The sequence below is a fragment of the Suncus etruscus genome, chromosome 1 (genome assembly GCF_024139225.1).
Source record: "Suncus etruscus isolate mSunEtr1 chromosome 1, mSunEtr1.pri.cur, whole genome shotgun sequence".
Classification (NCBI taxonomy): Eukaryota; Metazoa; Chordata; class Mammalia; order Eulipotyphla; family Soricidae; genus Suncus; species Suncus etruscus.
Window position 1 is genome coordinate 123,162,984 of NC_064848.1, and position 19,368 is coordinate 123,182,351.

The window sequence follows — 19,368 nt, forward strand, 5'->3', positions numbered from 1 at the left end:
ATTCCTCAGTGATAAAAATGAGCTCGTACAGAAATCTGGAACAATACTTGGATTAGAATTTTGAATAATTTGAAACCTTTCTAATTAATTAACTGGTCTTGTGTTTCCCAAAACACTAATTTTATATACCAGACCTTTCCTTGAGAGATTCTATAATCACGAGGTCAGCACCTGAAGTAGTCAAACCCTTTCTCTTTTCTAATGGTTTTGTTTTTAACATCTCTTTAGTCCTCAGGGACTGACCTAGTTAGTTTTTGGATTACAAATGCAGAGGCCCTCTACCTCAAGGCTCTTTTCTTTAGATCTGTCATTGTATTTTTTCCTCACTTTGCCTAGCCAGATCATAATCTTTGCCTCAGGGTTCCTGGCTATCCTTACTCAGCATTGCTGCCAGTAGAGTGTATAGAAAGTCAAAGTTTGCATTTTTCTCCACTATATTTCACTTCCAAGAAACTAGGATCAAAATTCTAAAATAAATGCTTCCACAAATTTTCTTGATCAGATTAAAAAAACAACACTGGAACTAGCTTACATTTTCTTTGGAGAGTTTTACGTCATTGACTTTTTTTTTTTTTAATGTGATTTTGTGGCCTCTGGGCCTCCTTTCTTATAGGGAAGCATCCCAAGGTCCCATTTAAGTCTTTACCTGTGAAACACAGGTAAGATCATTTCATTACTCTTTGGATGAAAAATATTTCTCCTGAATTGTATCTGCCTTAAGATAAAGTTTAGCATAAGAAAATTTCTAATTGTTTTTGTAGCAAATTCAGAAATTCTGACTTTGAGATGTTCAAATTTAGCAAAATTATTTTCAAAATAAATTTTAACTCAAATTTAAATTGAGATTTTCTTTTTTATTTGACAAACTTATAAATCCATCAGAAGCTTATAGATATTGTTTGATTCTTGTTAGAATATGATATTTTATGTTCAGTTGCAATGATTGCTGATTAATATTGATCTCTCTAAAATAAGTTCCCTGAATTACATGTTTCATAACTTTAAAGATATTTTTCTTTTAAAGAGAGTAAATTTATTAAGAATATAAACATATCTATCAATACACTCCGTTGAAGGCAAAAAGAAAAGAAAAATAATTTAAATAGAATTTTGGGATTATTTACCTTTTTCTGCTTGGTATAAATGTTGTTAATTACTCAATATTTTTTTATTCTTTTTCTACCGAAAGCATTATTTACTTCAGTCTTTTTCAGTATAGAAAACTTTTCAGTCACATGCTCTTCCTGACAACTGCTATGCAAAGGGCAGGAACTTCAAAGTCAGATAGTTGCTCAAATCTCTTATGTCATTTCAAGAATATGTGAAATACTTGACCATATAACCTCACTACTCTGAGCTTCAGTTTATGCATCTAAGATAAAAGAGGGTGTTTAGAGAAGAAAAGAGATATGTACATGAGATCTACAAGTATGGACAGTATATGACATTAATACAAAAATTTAGTTTGTATAAAAGATATGGCTTATTTTTATTAAATGATTCATGAATTGGGCAGCATCACATCTAGAAAGTAGAAAAGCTGTACAAAGTGAAAGACTTAAACAGTCAGGGGCATTTAAAGATAAAGAATGAGAAAAATTATTTCTGGCTCAGGTGTAACCTACACAGGAGGAATGGAAAAGCTCTGAAGCAGATTATTTTATGTTTCTTTGAGGAAGGGAAAATGACTCATTGCTGCTGACCAGAAAATTTCATACTGACCAGATAAAATCAGTTTCCTGGAGGATGTAAAAGACGAATAAAATAGGTTATGTATGAAATCTTGTGGAATTAGAAACAAATATATCTATTTTATGATAACTTTTTCTTTCTAACAATAATACTAATGAACATTACATATCTCTTTCCTTAAATTTTTTTGGCAGATTCCCTCATAGCCATTTTTTATACAGTGGCATGTGGCATGTTTCTGAATTACACTTTGATTATTTTAAATGTATTTGCATCTTTCTGCTATACTAAAAGATCCTCAAAGGATAAGTGATCCCATAGCATCAGGTGTGTTATGTGTGTGTAGATAGTCATATAAAATGATGATAAGTACATGAGGAGTTGAGGGAAATATTCACAGTTATAAAGCCTTTCGGTTAGTCTCTGGAGATTAAGATGCAATCTTGCAAATTATGACATAACTGATGCTTTTAAGATAGATTTTACTTTCTACTAGGATTTTTTTCCTACTTGAATGAAATGCTGAGAAACAAATACATATCAATGTAGACTTCAGAAATTCCAGTATATCAAATCCATTATTTAAAATACTTATGCCTATTAGTAGAGTTGCTGAAATCAGGACTCAGTTTCAGTATTATAAGGAAGAGTTTATATCCATATTGGAAAAGTCTTCACTTGAAGTAAAATTACTTTAAACTGTAACCTTTCTTTTAAAATACATTTTTATCTTTGATTTTGTGAAACACTAATAGGCAAAGGTAAGTATCATTAGCTGCATTTAATATACAAGAAAATTATTAAGCCTTAGTGTAATGTGGCATACTTTCTTCTTTTAGATGGGAATTATAGGATAGTTGGCTGTGCCAAGTAGTAGCATCACAGATGTATTTCATTTTACTATCTGTCAAAAACTAAAGAAGAGCATACCTCAAGATACACAGGGACAGCACAAATTGTGACTCTCCTCTACTTGATAAGATGGGAGTACCAGACCCATAGACCATAAAAATTGTTCAGGGCCAGAGCGATAGCACAGTGGTACGGCATTTACCTTGCATGTGCCCAACCCGGGCCTCACCAGGGTTCAACCCTCAGCATTCCATATTGTCCCCCGAGAATGTCAGGAGCAATTTCTGAGCACAAAGCACAGGAGTAACCCCTCAGCACCGCTGGTGTGGTCCCCACAAAAACAAACAAACAAATTGTTTAGTTGTTTATTAGCCATACCCAGAGATGATAAGGATAACTTATTCTGGCTTCATGCTCAGGGGACTATATGCAGTGCAGGGATCTAACCGAGACCTGATGTTTCAAGGCAAAAGTCTTTTGCCATATTATCTCTCTTTGATTAACATGTTAAACATTTTTTAAATGATCTGATTATATCTGGATGACATCAACTTAAAGCAGTGGAAGAAATTGGAGTGATTTTTGAAGAGATCTTCATGTTTGCCAACATCTTTGGAAATTTCATTCATTCTTTAACATTCCAATTTTAGTTGTTACTCTACAATGTATACTTTTCTGAACAGTAATGGAAACCTTTTTCACTTTAGTTTTTCAAAAACTGTAATCTTGCATTTTCTTATTTAATTTAGAAAGCCAACTAGTTTGAATTGTTGTTTTTCCTATCTCTGCAAGACAGGTACCTTTCCTACCTTCTTTTAGCCTGTTACAGCAGAAGAAGTGCTCACGCGTCTTCACTCAAGGAGCAACTGCTTTGACATAGCCCTTTTCTATATTCCTAGTTAATTTCCTGATTACCTTATTTTCGTATGGCTTCAGTTTCTTACTACTAGCTCATTATCAAATTTTCTCTTTATCCAAACAAAAATCTCAAGCAACAATTTATTTTGGTCTTCCCAGAATTTATCAAAATAATAAAAATAGTCCTGTCCTTGATTATTTTCTCCCACTTAATATCCAGTAATTCCCTGTGATTTCTTCATCACTTTATGGAAATTAATTTCTTAAAATAAACAGCAAAGTTATTGCAGTAACAAAAAATTTCAGCAATCGTTTGCCAGCTTTGAGTTTTGGTATTTGAAAATTTCATGCATCTGCCATTCTATAATTGAGAATTATTTCTAACTTTATTTTCAAGAATTGTTGAAATAAAACAGATGTCACAATTTTTTATTTAAATTATATAATATTTTATTAAAATTAAAATGCATAATTTTAGTGGTTATCTTTTTAATTTTGTTTTTGCAACAACATACCCAAGTGGTCCTTAGGGGCTACTCCAAGATGGACTCAGAGGCTATTCCCAAAGGTACTGAAGAAATTATGCAGTACATATATATGAACTGCTTGCTTTGTGTCTAGCCACTAGCACTTTAATTTCAAATTATATTCATGATTCTAAAAACTGCAAAATCCATATTCATTATTAGTCACTCCCATTTCTTTATCATTTCTTTATCTGCAACCACAGACCTACTATTGTCCCTATGATATCGTCTATTGTACAGTGGCTAGGATGTTTGCCTTTTATGCTGCTGAATCAGGTTAGATCCCCAGAATTTCATATGGTCCTTTAAATACTGTCAGGTGTGATTTCTGATCACAGAGTCAGGAGTAACCCTACAGCACTGCCAGGAATGACCCCCCCCCCCACCTCATTAAATTTATGTAACATGGCTAATCCATTAAATTAGTCAAACTTTGTGTGGTCTTCATGACTTAACTTTTGAACATTTAGCTTTATGTTTTTAAAATCGATCACTCTGACTTTAGAACTCTCTTTTTTTTTGGGGGGGGGGAAGGGGGGGATTAGGTCATATCCAGCAGCGCTCAAGGGGTTACTCTTGGCTCTATGCTCAGAAATCGCTCCTGGCAGGCTCAGGGGACCATATGGGAGGCTGAGATTCGAACCACCGTCCTTCTGCATGCAAGGCAAGCACCCTACCTCCATGCTATTTCTCCAGCCCCTAGAACTCTTATTATTAGCAATTACAAAATAAATGTTCACCTGTGAACAGATAAAAAAAGCATTATATCCTATAGAAATGGTGATATTTTATAATAAAATTAACTGCTTTCCAATTTGGCACAATTATTATCCAAGTAACACTTGACTTAAAAAAATGAAATTATTAGTTCTTGCTAAGCTTTTACTGTACTTTATTACTGTGTCTGATTTGTTCTCCTTTGAAAGCATCTCATATTTTTTAGGCTATGGAAATAGTTATTGTTGTTTCCTTAACTAACTAATTAAATAGACACTCCATGTTCAGTTATTTTTTCTCTTACTGTACATGATTTATATTTTTCTTCTTTTAGTTTGTCATGGCACATGAATTGACATGTGAAGGACCACATGAATTATGGAGATAACAAAATGACAACCTGTCATCTGTATAACATGAATTATTTCTCACTTATAAATTCAGTCCAAATTCTATAAAAATGCTCTTGAGCATTTTAAATGAAAATAATTTCCTCTACTTATAAACTCCTAAAATATTTTTAAACTTTTTAATGAACTTTTAACATTCAGCTAAACTTGGGGCGATACTCAGGATTTTTACTCCTGACTCTGCATAGGGAAATCGCTCCTGGCTTGGAGGACTCTATGGAATGCTGGAGATTAACCTTTGTCCATCCTGGGTAATACGCATGCAAGGCAAATGCCCTACCACTGTGCAACCACTCAGATGCCTATTTTAATTTTAAATCGCATATAAAATGTAGAATTTATGATTCAAATAATAGTTAACATTCAAATATTTGTTATAATTTAGTTGCTTCATTATTTATTATATCTTATTATATTCCATTATTATTACATCTAGTAACCTATTTCTATTATAAATGAGCAATAATGAGAATAAAGTCTGTAACAAACAAGAAATATTCACCTATGGGGCTGGAGCAATAGCACAGTGGGAAGGGCATTTACCTTGCATGTAGATGACCTGGGTTACCTTGCATGTAGATGACCTGGCATCCCATATGGTCCCCTGAGCCAGTCATGTGTGCCCCCAAAATTAATAAAATAGGGAAGAATATTCATCCAATAAATACAAATTTAAGGTACATACATAATAAAATATTCAATGTATATTTGGGAAATACAATAAAATATTTTATAACAAAGAGATATAGCAAACAGAATTCACATAAACTATTATTCACAAAAATATTTTGAATAATAACTAATTTTAATAAAATTATTTTTAGTTTACCTTTGCATTTTATACTTGGGAATTTTAAAGTCAGATAGAACTTGTTATTGCATAAACAAGTATTCTATTGGACTAATATAAATATATTGTTATATATGTATTCACTCAGCAATTTATTACCATTACCAAAAGAATGCTAAAGGAAACAGGATATGGATATCAGGCATTTGACATGATTTAATGTAGTCTATGGAAAACAGTCCTTAGAAATAGGAGTATATTCCATTGAAACAGAGTAGTCAGAGTATATGATTTTGACCTCAAAGCACTTGAGCCATTAATTACCAGTAACTTACAGGTTTGTTTTGTAGAAGGAATTCTGAGTTCATTTAAAAGAGTATACTGGAGTATGCTGAGTACTAGATTGGACAAATTTGGATCTTTGTTGAAGCTTCTGAAAATGGACTTGAGGATACATTTCATCTAATTATCAATACTTGATTTTCTATTCTGACTCTACGTTATGAATACTAAGTCAAAATATCCTGACATCTTATCAGCAAATAGTATGTTCTACAAGTAATTATCTTCTCATTTTCCTACTATAATATAAATGAGCTGAACTTCTCAATTTGGCCTCCATAGTGATCCACAATAGAAACACAATTTATTCTTTAACTTTATATAAAATACACTGTAAAACAAAAATAACAATTATTTTAAAACATATTTTACAGTAATTAGCTTTTTTTCCAACAAACTTACTCTAATTATGTATCAAGCATGATAAAATTGAAAGGTCAATAGCTACAGATGCATAATTTCACTCTGATAGATTGCTGTTTGAAAATAGGTTATGAAAATTAGATGATTAATTTTCTTCTATTAAATAGCATTATGAGTCTTCAGATTACATTTATCAGCATCTTCTCTTTAGTGAGAACATAATATAAGGAAAAGCCGAAGAGAATAGCATCTAAATTCTTTGTGGAAGGATCTGAGTATATATTTTATCAGTCACCCTGGTGAAAATAATTAAAAAGTGAAATTCTGTCTCAAAACTTATTTTATATTCAGTATTCACAGTATTATGTTAAAGACATCAGACGTGAAAAGTTAGCATCTATGAGTATAAAGAGCAAAGTTTTGGATGTCCTGCTGGCATTTTTTTTTTTTTTTTGGTTCTGGTTATCTGCAAAGTATACACCCCTTGTCAGTATAACTAAGGGAGTGCCTATGTAAACATTCTTGTTTCGCCTGTTCCACATAATCGTTTCTTGTATCATATTTCTTCTGACCTCGCTATCTGAAACCAATTACAGGAGATCCATTTGGGCTGCATCTATTTTCATAAGAAGCCAAGGCAGCAGTGTTTTTCTCAGAGATGAATATCAACATCAAATATGCTTCTGAGTGCTTTGTTATTTATGTTTCAGAGAGATTTTGTAGCCTTCAGCTCTCAAGAATGTGTCATGCTGTGCTGTTTATACATTGAAGATATTAATGGGCGTAGATGTCATTTTTCATTTTAATGTCTCAAATGCAACAGGCTTGATAGGTTAAGCATTCCTATTTTTATGGGGAGAGATGTGAGTGATGTCTGTTTTTTTCCCAAAATATCCATGTATTTACTTTGGTGGGGGGCGATTTATAAAGCTTAGCATGTTCAATATCATTGTTTTCATTGAGTGTTTCCAGCTATTTTCAAATAATCATACTTCTTATTAAATATTCCCCCTTTTTAAGACAAAAAGTTATTAATTTGATAGTGTACAAAGATCTTAACTCATAGTTATCATAATGTAAGCAATAGAATTACTCTCTCCTTATTAGATATATAGTTAGCATAAAGTTATTGCTGCTAATAAAGGATGTTTGAACTTGGCTTTTCTTACAAATATTCAATTTATTTAATATTAAACAGTAATATTAAGACTGATGTTTTGTAAACATTTTGAAGCAAAATGCACTAAATTCTGAAATATATATACACACCTCTTCAATTTAACAAAATATATCTTTATTGTAAAGGTTTTTTTTATATTTCCAAAATATTTTAATTTAATCTGATTTCAGTTTTTAGATGGCATATCTTAATTTTCTTTAGCTTTTACTAAAATTAGATAACTTCATTAAGTAAAATGCACCCTTAATTCAAAACAAATGTGATTTTAGAAACCAGATATGCCTTAGCTGCCTTAGAAACATTTTTCTTGTTGTTCATGTGAATCAGTTCCAGTCATTATTAAAGGAACTTTTGTATATACTGTGCCTTTTTTTCAGAATTAATTTTTTATAAATTGTGATCATGCAAATATCAAAATAGTTAATAGAACTTTTAATTGGCCCTGCTGTGTTTACCAACTAAAATGGCCAAGTAACTTCAAAATCAAGTTTTTATATAATTTGACACCTAAAACATTGATGGAAATGTGTTAGGTTATAATCATTCATCTTTTGAGAAGGTATAATAATAAATTGTTAGTTGACTGGAATTTAATTCAGTGTCTCTCAACAATTGCTAATTGAAATCCAATCCTAAAACGTTATCTACAGTATTGTGTATAAGAATGCCATGTGGGTGTCTGTAGTTACAATGAAGACTGTCAAATATTACTGCTTATGAGTTTTAAATCATTACAATATCTTGGAATTGATTTTTATTCTCTTACTCATATATACTATAGTCATTTGCATTGCTACTAAATGAACATTGAAATGACAAGTAAATATATGAGTTAAAAATGGAAGATAATTCTAAAATATTTTACAGATAAATATATGCCTATAAAAGTCAAGGTTCTTTAAAAGTCAAGACCCGGGCTGGAGCAGTGGCATAGGCAGTAGAACATTTGACTTTCACGTGCTAACCTAAGACAGACCACAGTTCTATCCCCCAGCATCCCATATGGTTCTCCAAGCCAGGGCAATTTCTGAGTGCATACTCAGGAGTAACCCCTGAGTATCACGGGTGTAGTAAAAACAAAACAAAAAAAAAAAAACAAAATTAAAAATTAAAATCAAGACCTGTTGATGCAACTATTTTTTATATTTTACTATTATTATAGCCCTTTCAAAATACAATGACATTGTATAGGGATATTTGATAAACTGAAATTCTGGTATCAAATTTTCTTAAGTCTTTTTTGTAGCCATTATGTGTTTAATATTTTCATGAATATTTGGAGTGAGTAAATGAATATAATGCAGAATTTTAAAAGAATAGAACTCTATTACTGCTTTATTACTTAACCCAAGTTTATATAACATTCTTAGTTACTAATATAGAATGTAAAAACTAGGTTAAAATATCTTTACATTTTTTCCCCAGCTCTTTTGTAGTTTATTTGCTCATAACTTCTCAACCGATTTCTGTTACAAGTCTTTTCCACACTACAGGTATTGATAGAGTAATTTATAAATCGAAGCCAATTAGAGTTGCAACAGTTAGCCATAATTAAATATCTATTTATACACTATAACAGATTTTTAGTTCAAACACAAATTTTTTTGGGGGGTTACACCTGGCAGCACTCAAGGATTACTTCTGGCTCTACACTCAGAAATTGCTCTTGGCAGGCTCGGGGGACCATATGGGATAATGGGATTTAAACCACCGACCTTCTGCATGCAAGGCAAACACCTTACCTCCATGCTATCTCTCCGGCCCCTCAAACACAAATTTAAACTATAAACTTATTGTGCTATAAGTTTTCTTTTATATTCTGATAAACGCATATTGTCCCTTGAGAAGTAAAAATTAACACTTCATTAAGGAACCATATGTTCTAATCTAATAGAATATTACTTATTGTCATCAAAAGGGTCTTTGATAAAAAAAAGTATAGCATACTACAGTGCATTTTGACCTGAATTCTAGGATACCTTGAACTATGCACTTGATCATTGTATGGCTGATTTTCTCATATATTAAAATAAGAGGGTCAGATTGAAATATTTTTGAGATTATCTTCAGTCTTGCTCATTTATGATTTCAACCAATATTGTGAGCTCCTCATGTGAATTCTTTAAAAATAATCAGTTCCTACATATTTTAAATTATATATGTGTATGTACAAAGAATACAGTTATAAATTCAAAGGGAAAAACAGGCAAATTTTATGTAAATTCACTTCATTATATTTTATACTCTTATAATTTTCTTTTGGAAACTTCCCTACTATTATTTTCTTAAGTTATTTAAAGACATTCATATTATTTGGAATGTTGAATGAAAGAATTCAGTGACTTTGGGCAGTAAATATCTGAAATGAAGTTTTTCTTTAGTTCATTTATAAAATTGAATTTTATAATAAAATTGATATGGGAATACCATGATTAGAAACATTTAGGCTGACTTGTGATTATGTGAATAATTTAAAAAGACAAGGAAAGATTGTTGTGAATGAGTGTGTCTCCAAATGTGAAGTGTACTATGGGATCTTGCTCTGGGAAGACAAATCAGTGCTGTTAGGAGATGGTGCTCATGCATTGGGTTTGTTTACTTTGGTTTCTATGTCTGCCTGCCTTCTCAGAAAACTTGCTTGGAGCCAGACTGTAGCAGCCCTCTCTCTGTCTTTTCATAATTGATCAGGGGATGACTGCCTTCCCTGAGGGTTAAGACGTGGCAACTTTTTCTGTTTGCTCAGCATCTCAATGCAGTAGTTCAAACATTGTTCACACCAGCTGGCAGTGTAATGCCATATGCACATCTTGTCAAAGCAACTGTTGTCATGGATACTAGAAACTCTCTTAAAAAAAAAAAACAGATCATTGATTCCAATAAAATTGTACTTTTTATCAGGTTAGAATGTTAATTATTATAAAATGATATTGATCCAAATATTTTTCTCATCGTGAAAATTTAGCTTTTATTCTAAGATGGCAAAATGTCTTAAAATGATTTATTTCCATTTTAGGTGTTGAAAAAAATTCTTGATTGTTGTGCTTTAAATTCAGGTGTTGGAAGGAAAAATTAGTAGAGGCTCTTAAAAAGTTTCTTTAAAAATATTTTATGCTGCTACCTTCAAACAACTCAACATGTATTTTTATGATACTAGTTTTTATTTGACAACTTTGCACAGCACTTTTACCAAACTGTCCCTCCTCCAGTAAATTAAATGCTTACATTAAATTTTCTTATGTTAAGTTTTTATTTTCCTGACTGGGATAGGAAACATAAAAATAAATGAAAACATCTTCTATTTTGATTGGTATTCTGTCACACATAGAAACAAACCTGATTGGTTGAGTGGTAATTTCTTTGTTCTCTGATTTTGCTAAGAATGCAAATGAAAACCACTCAATTTTATTTGGCATTAAAACTGCACTTTATTTTGTCAAAGGAGAGGTTTCCCCTTGAATTGTAAGTACAAAAAAAAAGTGTTTTTAATCTTTAGTGAAAATCCTTATTAATTCACTTTCAAGATAATCTGATGTTGATTTGTCAAATTTAATTACAGCTTCCGGTAACACTTGAAGTCTACTGCTTTTGCTTCAAAATTGTAATATGAAAATGCAAATTGAATGATAATTTAAAAGGGAGTGGGCATTTCAGTTGAACACTCAAAGACAAGTTCCTTGTGGAAATGAGATTATTGATGCAGTTTATGATTTGTTCTTCTTTAAGGACTTTAAACAAATGAACTTTATTACCAGCAGGATTACATGCATTTCTGTGATTTGAAGTGAACTTGTATATGTACATGATGAGTTTTTCTTTGACTATTATAAGGAAAACATGTAGCATTTCTGTAAAATATGAGTGGGAGGTCCTGGTGAAGTAGATCATATATTGAAGCTTATTATTTTTAACTAAGAAATAACTAATCATTACTTCTTAAAAAAATTTAGACTTGAATCCTTATATTTTAATTTTAGGCTTTACAAGCAGCAAGACAACTTCTCTTACAACAGCAAACAAGTGGACTGAAATCTCCTAAGAGCAGTGATAAACAGAGACCACTACAGGTTAGTAGAGGACCGTTGTCCTTGGGGTCTTATTTAAAAGATGTTCATACTGGTAGCAGATGTACAGATCCCATGGTATCCATGTAAAACTTATTGCATTTGAAATTTTAAGTGATATTAGTACCAAAAAAAGAATTAAATTCATATTTTGAAAAGAGGAAAGATAATTTCCTATTAGTGTAGAGTTCAAAAGTTTGCAAGGTCACTTAATTACAAAAGATTATGCAGTGTATAAAAGCATAAAATATTTCACATAAAACTCCTTCTGAGATTTTTCAGTCGAGTCTTATTCACAAACAGGTTGAAATGTGAAAACTACTCTTTAAAGGCAAAGTCATAGTAAAATGGCCTGTAACAAAACAAAGCATTCTAAGACAACCTTCTACAGTTGTATCCAAGTGACAAATACAGAAAATGTACTAGGTTGCCAAAAAAGCTGTTTGAGTTTGCCAAGAAGTTATTGCTGTTGCCACAGTTATAAAAACACATTCTTTACTTTGTTGTCCTTATGGTGTTTGTCCTATGAAAGTGATAGTATGTAAATCTTTTAAAATAACTTTTTTTACATAATACAGTCATTGTTTTGTAGAGACCTAAACTAAATATATTGGACATTGTGTGGTGGAGAGAAACATTTTAAGCCTGTATTTTAGAAATGTTTGAAAGGTAGAATTTGGAGTTGAATAAAACAGTTTACAAACTATATCTCAGTTCTGTTGAATAATAAGCAATACTTTTTTTCTGAATCATGTGTCATAGACATATCCAGTAAGGCGAGTTTAATGTAAATATAAGGAAGCATCTTTCTATTGCTTTAACAAAACAAAATTCTTTATCATGGTCTAGCTGTTTGTTTTAGTTTTCATTTGTACCCCCAGATGTTAGTAACTCAGTCTTGCATGATGAACTTCTAAAGCTTAGTTTGTATGACATAGAATTATAGGCTACTGATCTACACGATCCAGAAACTACTTATTACATAAAGACTGGATTAAATTAGTGGTCCCTAGACAAATTTGAGATGAGGATATATTTTCTTGGAAACACATTTTTGAAGGAGGGGGTGGGCCAGGGATGGGAAGAGGAAATATATACTGGGGTATAGGGAATGTACTAAATTACAACTGTCTTCCATGATTGCAAACAAAAATCCTGTCATAGCAGCCTGAGTTTGAGATTCATTATAATATATTTTCTTTTAAAATAAGTTTCACTTTCTTTTGCTTTAACTTATCAAGAATTCTGTAGTGACATGCTTTCTTCACCATCATTCCCCTTTTTGAGGGGAAAAAGTTACTGGAGTATTTCTATTTAGACATTTTACTTGATAAAAACCTCCATACATTTACAGGGAAAAAAATTTCTTAGAAGTAACAGAAATTAGTCAATGAAGTGTTTATCCTCAGGATGACTTCAAAGTGGGAATTTTGTTTTACTGTTGGGTCACTGAATGAGGTTTAGATGTCAATGTGGCTTTAGACAAAGGTGGGGGTAGTGTTCATTGATTTTAATATCTGAAAACACTACACATTTTCCTAATCTATTTAATTATGTTTCTTGCCAAAGTGGACTAAGTAGATGTTCCTTCCTCTCAAAGTTAAGTCCAGAGTAAGTTTCTTTTCTTGTGGTTACCAGGGTATCTCTAGAAAGAATAACTGGGCTCAGTTTTTCTACTTTCTTGATGTGGTTCTATTGAAGGCAATATTTGATACTTTGTTTAGCTAAAATTCATATATACTTTCTTGACAAAACCGCACATAATGCAGGAATATTAATAACTCTAAGATAAGACATTGTTGTTTATGTAGCCAATAAAATTTAAGACATCCCATTTGTGTTAAAGGGAACTTAAAATTATTTTATTTACAACAATTTTAGTTGCTAACCATTACTACAGATTTTCCTTGTATATCCCATAGTCTAAATTATAAAAGTACATAATAAAAATAGAAAATGAACATTTGCTTTTCTAAACAAGAATTTAGAGGCAGTTAATGAAGATCTAGCTGTTTGCTAAGTATACGATGCAGTTAAGAAATAGGAACCTATGTTTTTAGTACTTATAATGCTTGATAAGCTTAGCAACTAGAATGTACTGTGATTAAAGTTCTAATAAAAACAACATAGCATTTTATCATAGTTTACACATGTTGCCAAGAGGATGTTATACAATATTCATACTTGCATTTGTCAAATGCTATTTAACATGAATCATAATGTTTGCCATTTATGTTAAAGAAAATTGAATTTTTGTATTATTTTGTTATTGAATTAAAACCTTAAAACTTTTATTAGTCACAGTATTTATTAGAATTAGTGTTTTAATAGTTACAATATTATTCTACTTTAGGAAGAGTTTGAGCATTCTTTCATGATTGAGTTGGTATGGACTGTTTTAAAAGTCATAAGATAATTGCAAGAGTTTAAAAATCTGTGCTTGCAAAGCAAAATGGTGTTATAACTAATCACCGTTTATCAGAACAAAATTTTATATTTTTATAGAACAAAAATGTATTTATTGATATTTTACTTTAAGTAAATTTTTATAGAGAACATTTTATAAAATTTGGAGTAAAATGTATATTTTTAGACAATCCTTTATGATGGCACAAGTCACAAGAACAATATTCAGTTTCTTGTAATATTAAACTGAATTTATGTTGAAAATGGTGGCCAAATTTGAAGTGTAACGTGGTACAGTCTGTTCCTAAATTGGTGTTTATCTCTTATTACTTTTTTATTTACATTTTCAGGCTTATGTGTTACAGATGAGCATAGATTTTAGCTTGTCTACTACAAAATGAAAGGAAAAAAAAATCACATCTGTCAAACTTCAGTACCAATTGTAGTAATAATTTCACTTCCATTTTTAAGTACCTGGATATATATATTTGACGTATGCTTACACATTCTATTCATTATATAGAATATCAATTGTATAGGCCCAATCAGTAGTACTATGTTGATTGATGGCATGTTGATGAATAATATATATAAAGATTGTAATGTAAAGAGAAGTTGATATTAATCTAAGCATTTCCATATGTTGCTTCTTTACATTCTTATTATGTATCTCAGGAAAATGAAAACATACCTGATAACAGCTGAAGGTTAGCAAAATTTTAATAATTACTTATATATACTTGAAACTCTTTCTAAACCTGATATAGAGTTAGTGGTTCATGATGAGGAAAAGATAGCCAAGAAGACTAATAATGTTTGTTATTTCTTGAAACTGAATTTTATATTTTAAAGAGTAAATTCAGACACAGATGCACCTATTTGCATATGGAAACAAACACACTTCCATAATCTGTGATTTCATTTTTTTTGTAAAATACATTATCAATTTTCTAGCCTATGACAAATCTACTTAATTTAGTTTAGGTATGAAATTTGTTCGCATTATTGTTCTTGTTACATTTACAGCCATGAGACAGACTTGTGGTTCTTCAACAGCTGTGCAGAGCAGAGACGTAAATTTAAGGTAAATGCCATTGCTTTGCTATCTTAGATGAATATTAGTATATAGCATTGTGATCAATTCCTTCGTTGTAGGTTAATTATTATGTAATTAAAATTATTTTTATACTACATCTTAATTAGTTCATCAATGGAATAGTAGACAAGAATCAAATTAGGGGTCTAATTCTCACTCTGCCACAAATTTGTAACACAATATAGAAAGTTATTGTCCTTAAAATGTACAAACAGTACTAGCAAATGGACAGAATATCGGATTCTGTGGTTAAATATTTTAAGTCAATATAAGCATCTTAACTTTTCAGGAATAGCTATGTAATTTTTATCTTAGTTATAAATGAAGTATTTTCTTGTTTGATGGTTTGGTTCCATTATGAAGCATTTTACTAATCCTTCACTACAACCAAAAATAATGCTTTGGAATCAAAGTATTAATTTCTGAGTGTAAGAAATATATAGAGCAGATAATATTTGTACAATATATAAAGCAGCTTCATTTTTAAGTACCTTGTAATAATTTCATAAGTAGATTTTTGGGAGGACACATCCAACTTACTCCTGGCTCTATACTCATCCATCATTCATGTTTAGTTTGGGGGACTATATGAGAGGCTGGAGATGGAACTCAAGTCAGCCCTTGGGCAAAACAAAAACACCCTATCTTCTATTCTATTACTTAGGTCACCTGATTTTAGTATAAATATAGACAACACAAATTATTTCAGCTTATGCTTTTTCCTACTAATCTACATTAATATATTCTATCATCTAGTAGCATTAAGTAAATGTCTGCCTTTCTTCTCTAATTTCCTCCAGAATATTTGCTTGTGTGTGTGTGTGTGGGCCACACCCGGGAGCACTCAGAGGTTGGTTACTTCTGGCTCTGCACTCAGAAATCCTGAATCAGGGACCATGTGGGATGCTAGGGATTGAACAGTCCTGGGTCATCCACATGCAAGGCAAACACCCTACCACTGTGCTACCACTCTGATCCTCCTCCAGAATTTTTACTTACTTTTTATTTATTTTTCGTTTGAGGGCCACACCCAGTGACACTCAGAGGTTACTTGTGGCCATGCTCTCAGAAATCACTCCTGGCTCAGGGGACCATATAGGATACCAAGGATCGAACCAGGTTCATCCTGGATCTGCCGCATGCATGGCAAATACTATACCACTATGCTATCGCTCCGTCCCCTCCTCAAAGAATTTTTAAATTAGCATCAACAGAAAAAAAATGTTGCAGTATCCTCAGCATCACATATGGTCTCCAAATCACACCAGAAGTAATCCCTGAGCACAGAATTAGGAATAAGTCCTGAATACTGCCAGGTGTTGCTTCAAAACAGAAACAGGATAGGAAGGAGGGAAGGAAGGGAGGAAGGGAGGGAGGGAGGGAGGGAGGGAGGGAGGAAGGAAGGAAGGAAGGAAGGAAGGAAGGAAGGAAGGAAGGAAGGAAGGAAGGAAGGAAGGAAGGAAGGAAGGAAGGAAGGAAGGGAGGAAGGAAGGAAGGAAGGAAGGGAGGAAGGAGGGAAGGAAGGAAGGGAGGAGGGAAGGAAGGGAGAAAGGAGGGAAGGAGGGAGAGGAGGGATAGAAGGAAGGAAGAAAGGTTAGCGAATATTTCTAAAATTTCATGTTTTAGAAAATCAAGAGAAAAAATATGTAAGTCGATATTTGAAGAGAATACTGTCAGTTATAAATTTGGACATAGATAAATTTTTAGGGGGTGTTGACTATTTTGTTTTGATTTGATTTTTAGACCACAACTAGTGATTATGCATTCTGAAATTAATCCTGGGAATCCTTGGAGTGGTATGGAATTCTGGGGATCAAATCCTACATAACCAAGAGCAAGGCAAATGCCCTATATCTATACTATATCTCCACAACTTAGTAAATATTTTAAAGATATAATTTAAATAAACCTAGATTACATAAAGGAATTGATTACTTTTCAATAGTAATTTCAAATTTCCATTGTGTAAGAATTAGAATAAATTTTTTTCTATATTTTGAAAATATCAAGAAATTTGAAATATTGTCTAAGTACAATTTACTGTAATGCAAAAAACTTAAAACAAATTCTAAATGGTATATTTTTGATATTTGTATTTTACATAAATATCTTTATGTAAAATAAATACAAGGAATATATTGTGTTGTTATAAGTTTAAAGGGTCTAATTTATAAACTGTAAGATAGGCAATGGCTGTGTGGTATTTCCTTGGAACAATATTAAAATTTTTATAAAACAGGTAGTTTTACAATAATGGTCTAAAATAAAAAAAATTTTAAATATGATTTTCCACCTGTAACCTGCTGCTCAAGGCTGACACCCTGTGGAAGAGGGTCTAAGATTCTCTCCAGTTTTTGCTAGGTTCATTTGAGTAGAAAATTTGCACATGAACCACACATGAGGATGAAGGAAAAAAGAACATATGTTTTTGAATCTTAAGCCTACACTTGCCTTTTCTACTAGGAATTTGAGCAGAATTAACACCAATTTCTTGAAGTCCATTATCTATCTCTACAATGAAAAGAATGATATCGCATTACAGTATTGTTATGAAGATCTAAATAATATATAGCATTATTAACATAAATTATTATGACAATTGTATAATATATTCCATTGTCATCTTCTCTAGGAAAATAATATTTAATCTGGGGTTATGATATTCTATATTTTGATTCCTTCTACTAGGAAATAGTTTTCAGAATCCTCAGGTTTTCTTTTCAATATGCTTAGGTTTTAATATTACTTCAGTTTAGAATTTAAATGTTACTATCGTATTTCCTCCTACTATGTCCCTCAGGAACACATCCTTCTCATTTTCCACACACAAACATATATGTGATGTTTTTCTACTATACCTACCTACTCAACTCTATTAGATAGTACAATGCTTTGAGAATAAGGGCTTCATAAACATTTTCTGAAATGATGAATGATGATTACTTTATTGAGCATAGAGTGTGAAGGAGTTTGATTAGGAGGAAGATATTTGTTCAGCCAAGTTAAGTTGAGCATTGTGTGAAGTACTCAGAACTTGGGAGTTAGTTGGGTGATAATAAGACTTAATTACAAGTAACAGGTCATATTGGATGTGTGTAACTGCAACACCTGTGATTTTATAATCCCCTTCTTTATTATCCAATAACTTTTAGGATTGGTAATACTAAACTGATCAACAATGAATAGGGAAAGTTCTTACTTTTACATGACAATTAAATGGAAATGGAGACTTTATACTTATTTTTGCTTTTCAGATTTCAGTAATTCAAATATATAAGTAAATGTATATATATATATATATATTTTGGGGCCACACCCACTTGATGCTCAAGGGTTACTTACTCCTGGCTAAGCACTCAGAAATTGCCCCTGGCTTGGGGGGACCATATGGGACGAAGGGGATCGAACCGCGGTCCTTCCTTGGTTAGCGCTTGCAAGGCAGACACCTTACCTCTAGTGCCACCTCGCTGGCCCCAGTAAATGTATATTTCACAAAGAATATTTAGTTCCCATCAGTTATTTCTGAATGAAAATCACTTTTTGAGTGGTAAAATTTTTCTTTTCTTTAGCCCTTTGAAAACATTTGTTTCTTTTTGTAATCCATTAGTATTTTAAGCATATATTCCCTTGACTACATGATCTTAACTAAAGTGAGAGAAAGAAATGGAAGATTAATATTGTTAAGGGAGCTCTCTATAGGATTTAGGACTTAGACTGAATTTTGTCTGAAGATGTTTGGAAATATTGTACAAGCTAAATTGAAATGGCAATGTAAAGAAAAGTGCCTGTACATGATTAAAGACAAATGGTGGAAATTTACTGCACACAATTTCATTGTTTCTCCTGTGGATTCTACACATACCTACCATCATATATTTTTACTTGATTTTCTTAAAGATTTTCTGCTAGTATTACCATTCTACTATACTTTCTTCCTTTATCATCCTTTTTTTTATTTCACCATGTTATTGGTCTTGTTAAATAAACAAATCTTGTTAAATAAACTTAATCTCAAGGGAGTAATATCCTTTATAACTTTTTATATATATATTTTTTTTTTTGGGCCACACCCGG

The 19,368-nt window shown here is 31.8% G+C and overlaps 1 protein-coding gene across 1 annotated transcript in view; it reads left to right on the forward strand.

Moving 5' to 3' along the window:
- FOXP2 (forkhead box P2) overlaps nucleotides 1–19,368 on the forward strand; it is a 282,742-nt gene that overhangs the window by 101,674 nt on the left and 161,700 nt on the right. The window contains 1 exon segment of the mRNA XM_049776131.1: nucleotides 11,706–11,795. Within this exon segment, the coding sequence (XP_049632088.1) occupies nucleotides 11,706–11,795 (90 nt within the window).